This window comes from Antedon bifida, chromosome 2, assembly GCF_963402885.1.
Source record: "Antedon bifida chromosome 2, ecAntBifi1.1, whole genome shotgun sequence".
Lineage (NCBI taxonomy): Eukaryota > Metazoa > Echinodermata > Crinoidea > Comatulida > Antedonidae > Antedon > Antedon bifida.
In genome coordinates this window covers 896,034-908,352 of record NC_136227.1, presented here as the reverse complement: position 1 = coordinate 908,352, position 12,319 = coordinate 896,034, and the positions used below count along the sequence as shown (strand labels likewise).

Sequence of the window (12,319 nt, the reverse complement as noted above, 5' to 3'; positions counted from 1 at the left end):
GAGAGTATACAACAGGTGGCCAAATTATGCAAATTATAACATTCCGAAGAACACGTAGTTGACTTGATATTCATTCGTCGTCGTCTTCACACTGAACAAGCACATGAGTATTCGAAAAACACACCAAATTTAAAACATGGGACAAGGTGGTAGGCCTATAGCGGAAATTAAACAAAAGAAAGGTAAAACTGATATGCACTTTTGTTTTTATCATCTAGCTGTAATAAAACAACATTCATTTATGTTTTTGCTTAATTGCGAAAATTAAAATGCATAGTCACACGCCTTGTACCCACCTGTGCTAATATATTTAGAACTGAGCCATACCACTTCTACCAGACTTAATGCCAAAATTTGCATTTTGTTGTTGTTTACACAATCTTTAGCTTAAGCACACATTCATTAGCATGAGGATGAATTTTAAAGCTTTTTTTGTTGTAAACTTAAACGAATTTTAATCATTAATATTAAATAGAGTTAGTTAGGGCCTATATACCACGATGTATACGGACATTATTTTTCAACAAACTGTATTACTATAATTAATAGTAGTAGACCTATAAGTAAGTATTAAACAAAAAAGCCAATTCATGATACCGAGACGACCAACTTAATAAATCTTTAAATCCCTCAATATTAATATTTTGTAAAAAGTTTGTTTTTGGCAAAAAGAGAAATTGAACGCGCGGCACGCGGGAAAAATGACAATAAAATTGAATGAAGTAAGTTTTTGTTCGTATAAAATCAAATTGTTTCACAGAGCCATTTTCATTGAAAATAATGTTGTCATCCGGGTTTTAATTTACATTTTTTGTCGCTAAAAATTTCATCGCGATGTTTATTGTATCACGCGTCATATTTGTGCGTTGTTGTTTTACTATTGCTATTGTTCTCTTCAAATAACGTTTAACATTACTCAACAAAATTTAAAAATGACTTTAATCTAAGCCTTAACTTGTTTTAAAATCTGTGTGTTAATTCTACGTTGTTGACATATTTTGAAAGTAAATTTCCAAGAGTATCTACGGTTGTGTTTCGAGTGAGAGTTTGTTTTGGTGAGCAGGGTCAGCGAGAGCATTGTGCTCTAACGATTTGACGCCTGCCTCGAGGTTGATGTAGCTAGGTTAGCTTCAAAGAAGCCGTGGGAGGCTAGCCTAGCTAATTCGTCGACTTTCTCGAACGGCAAGTAACAGTGTTTTGTACAAAGTAAACGGTACGTCGATAAGAATACAATTGTTAAACCAGGTCTAATATTTAAATATAGTAATTAGGCCTATTATTATTATTTCTTTGTTACTTGTATTTTATGTACTGTTTGTAAATGGTGTAAAAAAGACAAAAGTGAAGTGAGTGTGTGGTCAAGATTACTGACATGCCTTTTTGTGAATTACCCCTTTTTTGTTGGACGGACTCCTAGGAAACAAAGAATTTTTTAATATAAAAACACATCACATGCAGTTTTAAAATTTATTTTTATTATTGAATTATTAATATTTTATTAATTGAATTGAATTATTATAATAATATTGAATTAATATTAATTATTGAATTAGTAATAGTATTTTATTATGGTCGAGACAGGACAGCAGGTAAAAAAAAAAAAATAATAAACAACATTAATTGAAAGTTCAAGAAGTTCATGCTGATATAAATGTTATAATATTTTTACAATTTATTATATTTGCAAGGCTGTAGCGAGAGGTTAAAAACAGACGAGGCAAAGATGCTATGCTGGGGAATTGGGGTGGGTGGTGAAAATTTAGGCGAGCACCTCATTTGCCTCATGCTGGCTACGGCCCTGATTTGTATGTTCTTGCTTTGGCGATTTAGGCCAAAACCTATTATTGTAGACCACCTTGTCTATTGAAAAATATGTACAAAAATACAAAATAAGTTCTACTGTACTTAATTGGCAACAATTGATGATTAACTAAAGATTAATTTATATTAGCCTTGCAACTTCCACTTTGTGCTCTACTCTATATGGTTTTTTTTTTCTCATTTATATGGAGCTTATAATATTCTGAATTAAGGTTAACTGATCAATAACACACTGTAGATTGTTTTATTACAAGTAGAGATCACCAAATAATCTCATAACCAACAATTGTCAAAGTGAGAATAGCTACAGCAGAAGTTCCTAATATGAGTTTCCTTAGTTTCCAGGGTTAAGCATAAGGACGATTTGAATACACCTTTACCATTCTGGTTAATTTTTCATTTTTATTTGTAGTGATGAGTGAAAAGTCCAAGGAAAATGGCGGTGGACTGGAAAAAGAGATTACTAAGGATGACAAACCTAACGTCATCAAGAAAGCAGATAAAAAGACGATTGGCATTTACACAAAGGTACAATGAAGCCAGTGTGTAACGTTGTTTTAATTGTTGAGCATTTCGATATTACAAGCAACATATTCATTCAAGTAAAATACAGTAGATTAAGGATCTTTCATCAAATTGTTACCGAGAGCATTTGAATGATTGAAATGTATTTATTTTTTTTAATTACTTGTTAAATTACTTGCGTCTTGAGCACTCTTGAGTGGTATGTGCGCTATAAAAATCTTATTATTATTATTATTTTCTACTGTATAAGAAAATAAAATTGTTGTTAGTTAGTGTTAGTTCTCTTTGTTTGAATTTAAAGATTACATTATTTTGATCAGCATGTGCCTATATGTAGTGGTACATAATTTGAATTTACATTGAAAACAAAAATAAAATTTCCCAATCATAGCTTTATTATCCGTGATTATCCATGTTGTGGCACACAGTAGTAATTTATTAACAATAGTTTCTAAATAATTTCTTTAAAATGTTTTTAGGCCGAGTTAATAAACCTGTCAGAGAGCCCAGCATCTAGGAAGAAACATGCTTGTTTGGCTGATGAATTTTGCGAGTGAGTACAGTACTTACAATTTATTCTACGGTTTGAATAAATTGGAATGATATACGATGAGCCCACTCCATCCACCGTATATGAAGCTCTATGTACCTCAATATCATAATGGATGAGATTGGGATATCAAATCTAGATGAGATTGGAATGCTAATACATTATTATTACAAATAACTTGGTTTGTGCAGCCTTGCATATCGATACATTACATTGTCATATTTTTTTTTTAAACACCTTAATTTCTTTGATTCTATTTATAATGCATATTCCTACAGATGACCATATTTCTACTTGCATAATTGAGTAAATGGTTTTCAACCAGATTTATAATTAATGTACTTTAAATAATTCTACTGACGTCATCATTATCTTTTAGTATGGCATTTGTCAAAAATTTAATAGATAAAATTCAAATTATTGAATTATTATTTGTGTTTATTTTAGCGAAAATGGTGTTTGGGATCCTGAAAAATGGCATGCATCTTTCAGTACAAAGTCATCTAGAGGAAACTCGCCAGTTGGATTTGACTCCAAAGAAGCCAAGAAAAAAACACTAGGTAGTCTTAATTCTATTCTATGGAAGACTGACAGGTCTTATATGATAAAACAGATTAATTACAAATTAATATGAATTAAGATATTGATGATTTTGAAAGAAGTATATAAAATACTCTGTAAACAAAATTACAAAATATTAATACTGTACTCTATATGACCAAGTGTAATCCCATGCTTGAGTATAATCTCAAAAATAATTTTGGAGGTTCAGACTTAAAGCCCTTATGGCTTATTGTAATCTCCACACACGATCAAATGTTTATTTATTATTATTAAGTACAAATGTATATAAAGTTCAATATGTTGTGTGAAATAAAACTGAAACTGATCCCTAAATTCAGACCCAGGCCCCCGTGTAACCATACCCTGTACAATCTTGCTTGTGATTCCAACACCAATTTATTACTATAGACCCCAAGGAAAGGCTTAAGGAGGAGCATCGTGATGGTATTGTACTGAGCCCTCAACGGCGAAGCTTTATCCACGGTTGTCAAGTCAACACATCAAGTGCTGACAATGGATCTAACCAAACACCTAACAACTATGATACCCGTGACGGACATGAGCGACCACCTGTGAGGCGAATTGGTAGCGGAAGAATCATCCCGAATCGTCCTCAAAATGCCACAGACTATCAAGATAAGGGACGGGGCAGGGATAGTAGAGATTATCGATATGACTCGCGTAACAATCGTTATGATCGCAAATACAAAAATCGTAAGAATATTAGTTTTTTTTTTATAAGAAAATTTGTTTAATTTTAACAAACAATACCTTAAACAATAAAACAATAACTTAACCATTTTTGTCCTATGGCTGACTAAAACTAGGTTTATTGTGGGTGAAGTCAACTAGAAGTCCATTTTCTGGAAGTGAATTTTTAAATTTAACTGTTTATTTTTATAAGCGAAATCAATATTTTTATTAAATTGTTTTAGGCAAAATTGTATAACTTCATTAAGACTACAAAAAAAGGACTACAAAAAAAGGACTACAAAAATTTGGATTTCACTTGTGTGTTATCATCTTTAAAATAAGACAAGCTAAGAAATGAAATCCACTTTACTTTCAGATCGTGATGATGAAGATCCTGAATGGTTTACTGGCGGTCCTACATCACAGAATGACACTATTGAACTGCGTGGGTTCCAAGACACCTCCAGCAGCAATGTGGAGGAGAAAAGGAAAAAACATGACAAGGAGAAAGTGGAAAGAGCAAAGAAGGTCGAACAAAATGGAATGGACAAAGTGAAGGTTAGGAAGTCTCCCAGTCCAGTGGTAGAAGATGCAAAGAAAGCGGAGAAGAAACCAGATACATCTAGCAAGGAATTTGATATTAATCAGTTCTTTACCTTGACTGATGGCATAGAGAATCTTCCAGTAAGTATATTACCACCGGTATTTAGTGTTTACTCAGGCGTAAATAATGGTCTTGAAAAAAGACATTGTTGTTGCTTTAAGTGACAAAATGCTATTCAATTCAATTTATTCTGGATTTTACAAAACAAACAATAACACATCACCATGCTAGACCTGGAGATCTCCTACGCTTTCGATGAGACGTTCCAGCCTCTTTCTCCCAAATGAATTAGATAATTGAGGATATTTAGACAATTATTAAAAAGATTATTATGGTTGATTTATACTAGTCTTTAGATTTAGTCTTTTTACATTCTTCATCACAGGTTCCTAGCCAGGAAGATTCTGCAGGGTCAGGGAGCAGGTTTAGTCGATGGTTTGCCAAATCTCAATCACCAGTCCAGGATCAACAGATAAGCTTTCTTAGTGGTATGTTCTTGGTATTAAATACCGATTCCATTGCACTGCTATTATGATATTTTATTTGTTTTACTTAAATTTATGTACATTATGAAAGAGATGGCTTATATGCGCAATATATGAATTCAATTATTTGTTTATCAAACAGTCTTTCCACCATTTTATTTTTTCTCCAATTCAATTCTAAAGTCTCCTTTTGTGATCTTGGTTCTAAATGTTTAATAGTAGTATTATTTGTCATCCTGTAAGGTATAATTATTAAATATTTTTTTTCTGTCATTACTCTTGGGAAATTCTGTGATTTTTTTACAGAACTGCAAGGACGTCAAAGCCCCAACCTATCGGCATCTCTGTTTATGCCGATTAAACCCGATAGAGCTGGCAGTCCGCAAACCACCAGTGACATTCTAGCAATGTTGCAACGCAGCAATACAAACTCACAAAGAAGCAACACCAACAGCGTTCAACGATTCCTTGAGCAGCACCACGGAGCTGTGCCAAACAGATCTCGTAAGTTAGTGCTTAAGATCTGCCTACACTATCAAACTAGTTTGACAAAAAAGTGTGATGTGCCCAAATATGGTAGTGATATGACATCATCATGTTCATATATGGGTACATCATATTTTTTGTCACAAAGTTTGATAGTGTAGACAGAGCTTCAGTTTGTTAATAAAACAGAACCCCTCCTTTGGGACACAACTATTCAGGGGACACTTATGAGGGACAATAAATCATATACTGCTAAATCATATTCAGGGGCCACCATATTACCACTTTGTGTACATTCAAGCAAGCAATTTACACTGGTTGAATTATAACAATTGGATTGTTAGAAGATACAAAAGACAAAAAATATTGAAATTAAAAATTAGTAAACTAGACTTGTTTATATTGCAGCTACTCCACCCCCGCCAGGCAAAGTAACTTGTCTCCGTGATCTTGAGTCTCATGTGAGAAGCCTAGCAGAGATTGAGGGTGATCTATATGGCTTGCACCAACACCACCATCATCATCATCATCAAAACCAACATTATTTTAATGAGCAGACAGCAGCAGCCCGTCAAATGACAGAGCAGACCGCATTCAATTCATTCCTTGCCAACATGCAAGTTAAAAGAGGCCCAGGACACCGACCTCACTTGGTATGTGTAGCTACTGCAAGAACAGTACGTAGGCTTAAATTGGCTCAGATTAAGATTAACTAGTTATTTTTTAAGCAGTGCCATTTTGACTAGTATTGTCATTTGTAGACAGCATTCATGCTTTCCATTAAATGATTGTGGGCAACCAACATTCGTATTAGGATCTCTACGGACCTACGGCAGCCACTGTACTGTGCCTAACATAATTAACACACTGTAAATGATCTCTAATAGTGTACAATTAAGTTACTGTATGTACTTCATTAACTTTTAGATGAATGAAGAGAAGAGATCGCCATCCCCAATTGATCTTGTCCTTGGTATGGGAGTAAAGCATCAGTCTCCTCTGCCATGGAAGGAACAAGGAATGCCAAGCCTACATATGCAGCAGCAGCATATCCATCATCAGAACCACATGTCTTCTCCTCAAGTGACTGCCTCTCTTCAGCAACTACTCCAGACATCCCAGGCTAACCAGTCTATGATGAGTCCGGCATTCCCTGCCAACCGTATCGTACATAACACGTTGCAGCCACCTAGACCAGCAACAAGGTGATAATATACTTTTCCTCAATCATCAATTGTGTAGTAGTAGAAATAATTTGTAATTATTATACTGATACGGGGGTCACGACTTAAAGTTCAATGAACTTACTGTGACCTTCCACCCATATATTATACACTGTATACGTATGTTTGTTTAAATCCATTGAAATGAGTGAAAAATAAATGCAAAGAAACGAAACGATAACAGACGAAAACTTTTACCATTATATTTTGTATTTTAGGACACCATCGCCAGCAAACGCTGATGCATTATCAGTAGCTGCCATGCTTAAACAAATGCACAATCAACCGACCCATGAGCAGCATATTCATGCGATGGCTGCAAATCTTGCAACCGAGCAACAACTAGCTGCGGCAGCCATTTTGAAACAGTCTGCCGATGCTGCCGCTCTGTCTATCCTTCAACAACAGCAGAAAGAGATCTTGCAGCATGTTAGTGCCTCACCAGCACCTACTGGACGAGCTCTAAGCCCGCAAGAACATGTTCTGCAGCAGGTGTTGTACCAGCAAGCGGCCGCTGCAGCTGTCGGCCGAGGACCATCACCAGCAAATATTGGTACGATATCAATCACAAATTTGACACAGTTATACATCAATATATAATTGGGTAAATGTTTTATATAGAATTGTTCTTTTCATTATAGGTGGTACTAGCCCACTACAGGCTACGACTCCAATAAAACAAGTACCAATCCAAGGATCGCAGATGAACATGTTAACCCCGGGAGGAATGCAACCATCTCTAAATATGAACCGTATCCCATCCCCTCAAGAGCTTGCAGCTCACACGCAGAATATCTTGCACAATGCCGTCATAAAACGACAGTTAGAGGTGCAGAAAGAAAAGTTCCTCGCACGAGAGGCGGCCCGCAAGGTGCCTCCCAGCAATATTCCTTCTAACCATATACCAGAACGACCGACGCCAACTAGGCCACCTGTGACGCCTGCATTTACACCGACATCAGTCATCCGCAAGATGCACGAAACAAAGGCAGAAGCTAAGCATGAAAACCACGAACGAGATCGTGTACAGCAAGGTTAGTACACTTTGTGTTTGTATGATAGCTTTTCAGCTAAATACTAGTGTGCGAATTTCATCTAACTGCAGGGCCCCAATGAAAACCAGTTAAAACTGTTTGGGCTACCCTGGGTAAAGAAATGTAATAATAATAATTTTGCCTTCTATTCTAAACACAATAAACAACATTTTTTTTCAGATCTTTTTATGAAACTGGACAGCGTTTCTGATGAACCGAATAAAATGAGACCAACTGCGGCCACTTCCAAGTCCATCCTCCATGACCATCAACCAGCATTTGACATACCTTATGGATCACCATCTCGCAGACATCCCCAGCAGCAACTACATCAACAGCAGCAGTACCAGACCCATTCTCAACAAAACAATCTTGACATATCAACCAATCCAAAACCCCAGGAACACTCTCCTGTGAGTCATCACCAGAATCCAGCTGTCAATCATGACGGTATCAATTACAAAAGGATCCTGGAGATCCAACGACAGCAGCAACAGAAAGCAGCAATGGCAGCCGCAGCTGGACAATCCCAGCAGAAGGCTGCAATGGCAGGTGGTCAGACTCCACAGGCTAGCCCATCTGGACAGGCTATGCCTAGCGGTATGACACGACCGATGCACCATGGTTTCCCGATTCAAATGATGCAACGTGCACCTATGATGCGTGGAATTCCTCATGGTATGCAGGTGCCGAATACGTACCAGCAACAAATGCAGGTTTGTCATCTGTCAAAGAATTTTACACTTAAGCTATTACACTAGTTTGACAAAAAAGCCTGATGTTCCTAAATATGGTGGCGATATGCCCAAATATGGTGGAGATATGCCCAAATATGGTAGTGATATGCCCAAATATGGTATTGATATGACAATTCTATATATGGGTATTTTTTTGTCACTTAAAGTTTGTTTTATTGTGGACAGAGCTTGACATTTGTGGCCTTTTTTTACTATTTTCTGATTTCTTAACAGAGGGGTGGTGTTGGTGGAATGTCACCAATGATGATGAACACAAGAGCTGCATTTCCTGGAGCTGCAATGGTACAAGCTGGTCTAGTACAGAACCAAAATACACCCCTTGGAGCTAGAAGAGGTAATGACCTATTATCACCAATGATTGGTGAAAGTAAATGGGGGAATAACCTGCGACTTGAATTGTTAGGTGTTGATGACAAATACCACAACTATGATGGCTATGATTCTTACATACTAACCTGAAAGTCCTAGGTTCTGTTTATACACTCCTAAATAGTTTATTTGTAGCTGTTTGTGTGTGTGTGTGTTTGTACTGATGATCATCCACTGGTAATAAGATAGTGATTACTTTAAAATGAGAAATTCATGAACTTGCTTTTATGACTAAATGGTGCCTAATGAGTAACACAAAATATTACAAACTTATCTTTGTTTTTTATTTTCCACTTCAGAATTCAACTTGGGCAACCAACCGGTTAATTTTGGAAAAGAAACCCCGACAAGAGCTTCACCAGTAAACCTTGCAAAGTGGTTTGGCAACGATCTCTTACAACACCCAATGCCGCAAATGCCACAGCATAGCGTCCTCGGACAGCGAGTGATATCGGTTGAAGAATTGGAGAGACAACAACAGGCAGTTGGGTAGGATATAACATTCCTAAGATTTTGTCAAAGTGTACATAGAAGAGCGGCGGACATGTTTTCAGCTTCTTGATGTCAGATAACGCTTCCATGTCTTCATTCTGCTTGAACAAAGTATTATGCCTTGTTTATCCCTTTTAGAGTTGTTTACTGTTTATCATTGTCAATACAAAAAGTTATATACAATTATGAGTACTGTGTAATTACTGTAGTTCTCAGTCTGAGTACTGTACTGTGTAATTACTGTTGTTCTCAGTCTGAGTACTGTACTGTGTAATTACTGTAGTTCTCAGTCTGAGTATTGTACTGTGTAATTACTGTAGTTCTCAGTCTGAGTACTGTACTGTGTAATTACTGTTGTTCTCAGTCTGAGTACTGTACTGTGTAATTACTGTTGTTCTCAGTCTGAGTACTGTACTGTGTAATTACTGTAGTTCTCAGTCTGAGTACTGTACTGTGTAATTACTGTTGTTCTCAGTCTGAGTACTGTACTGTGTAATTACTGTTGTTCTCAGTCTGAGTACTGTACTGTGTAATTACTGTAGTTCTCAGTCTGAGTACTGTACTGTGTAATTACTGTAGTTCTCAGTCTGAGTACTGTACTGTGTAATTACTGTAGTTTTCATAGGTTTAATTCTCAGTCAAGCTTGATCAAAATATTTCACTACCTTATTCTCATTAATTGTGGATGAAAGCACAACGGCGAATTTGGTGAACTATCGAATCACTCTTTCCTGATATCAACAGACGCCATTCAAGTATCAATATGTTCACAAGAACCTACAGGCCTAGTAAACCGTGACTAATAATTTACAATGTTGCAATGAAAAAAAAACTGTCGAACAACCAATAGCCATATTTCACCAATTACGAATGACAGTACTTCCTTTATCAGTAACAAGAAAAAATTTATGTAAATTAGCAAGACGAATGACAAGTATTCATGTTTTCTAAATGTATTTGTTTTTATTCTTAGTACGTCGAATGTAAATAAGAAAAAGATCATTTGAAAGCATCTTTGTATTCTATAAAAACCTCATTATTTTTTTGTGTTTAAATGTGTTACTTTCGATTAGTAGTGAAATTCTAAAATGAAAGAACAAAAAAAAATGTGTAAATTTGTTTTTATTTATTAACGAGTGTAAAGTAAGGTGAAACTTTTCCGTTTATCCCTCGTAACGCAGGAATATCTTTTGGAATTACATTTGGAACTTATCGCTTCAATTTTGCAGAAAATCAGTTTTGTATATATATATATATTTTGTAAAGGTGAAAAAAAAAAATTATTTCTGTAATTTTGCATAGTGGTTAAATGTCGATACTTTTATGTTTAAAAAACAGAAAAGATGTTTTTATTTGTTGTCAGGGTATGTTATACACATATTTGTTGTCTTAGAATGGAATTATTGGAAACCGTTATTTGAAGGTGTTTTTAAGAGAGAACAATATATTATTTGATCACTATTTCTATGTCTCGTGAATGTGATTAGTAGAAAGAGAAAAAAAATTAATTTAATTTTAATGTGTTGTTTTAATGTAGTGTTTTGCTTTTTTTCGAAATCATTTTCAATGACTGGTTTTGGAAGTACAATCATTTAGTTTATGTGTATGTAATAGATTTGAAATCTAATGTTAATTTTTATTATGTTTTATGAATATTCATGATTTGTATTATGTTGTATGAATATTCATGATTTGTATTATGTTTTATGAATATTCATGAAGTTTGTACTGTTTAATGTTTATTGTAAATCTCCCCAATTTAATATTTGTTTCAAAATATTAATAGAAAATAATAGTATTGAGAGTAAATGATTTAGTATACAAATAATTTACATATTTAAATCTTTTTTGGGACTGTATATTTTATTTACATTTTTGGATGTCAATCAATGTTAGAAATATACATTTCTTTTCTATTATACATAACTGTTACTATGGTAAATGAAGAATGTCCTGTTACTATGGTAATGAAATGTGCTCTGTTACTAGTCTATGGTGATGACATTGTCTTGTTATTGATCGTCATAATGTAGGTTTTTCAGATTGTTTTTGCTGTTCGACTTTTGGTACATAATATTTTTTGCTTGTTTGTCAACCGTGAACAGTGGAATTATTAAACTCTAAGCAACAACAGTTGTGATTGTTTTTACTGTTTTTGTTTTTTCTCATTCTGATAATCTTTCATGATTAAAAATGTTATATTATGCTCAGTAGTAGTTGGAGGATCTTGAACTTGGTAGTAGCTATGGAACTAATTTGGCTATGCCAAGACCTTGTGAACAGAGCCTGGATTAGTGTTAAGCATGTGTGTTGTCAGCAGAACTCTTGACAGAGGCCTAGCAATCTAGCCAAATTAGCTAACTAAATGTACCTATTTATGCTATATATTTTGAATTTCAATGTTGCTCTATCACAGGATGTGTATTTGCTGTGATATACAAACATAAGCATCCTTAAAACATTAAATTTATACTTACTTTTTTATCCTCTCTCTGATGCCAAAAACCGTGAAGAAAATGTCCACATTTTTTTCACAAATAACTTCCAGTGATTTGATTGGTCAATAGTCATGTAGTATAGTCTGATCTGTCAATTTTTTTTTTTCATTTTGCTGATTCTCTTCTACATAAAAAATAATTGATTTTATAAATTAAAAAAGGAGAAAGGGAAAGAAAGATTTAAGACAAATCTATAAATATTTAGTAAACAATCTTT

The 12,319-nt window shown here is 34.8% G+C and overlaps 1 protein-coding gene across 2 annotated transcripts; it reads left to right on the top strand.

Moving 5' to 3' along the window:
• Positions 1-68: 68 nt before the first annotated feature.
• LOC144835252 (uncharacterized) lies at positions 69-11,737 on the top strand. 2 transcript variants are annotated; one of them, XM_078690310.1, is made up of 15 exons: positions 69-182; positions 2,234-2,349; positions 2,826-2,899; positions 3,344-3,456; positions 3,869-4,174; positions 4,530-4,837; positions 5,143-5,245; positions 5,549-5,746; positions 6,137-6,381; positions 6,656-6,933; positions 7,170-7,504; positions 7,593-7,985; positions 8,166-8,701; positions 8,957-9,077; positions 9,412-11,737. In XM_078690310.1, exons 1-15 carry the CDS (start codon positions 137-139, stop codon positions 9,603-9,605), a joined length of 3,366 nt encoding a protein of 1,121 aa, XP_078546436.1. In that variant the 5' UTR covers positions 69-136; the 3' UTR covers positions 9,606-11,737. The 2 variants fall into 2 exon arrangements, with proteins under 2 accessions (XP_078546436.1, XP_078546437.1); XM_078690311.1 differs by lacking the exon at positions 69-182 and adding an exon at positions 834-1,213.
• Positions 11,738-12,319: the final 582 nt, after the last annotated feature.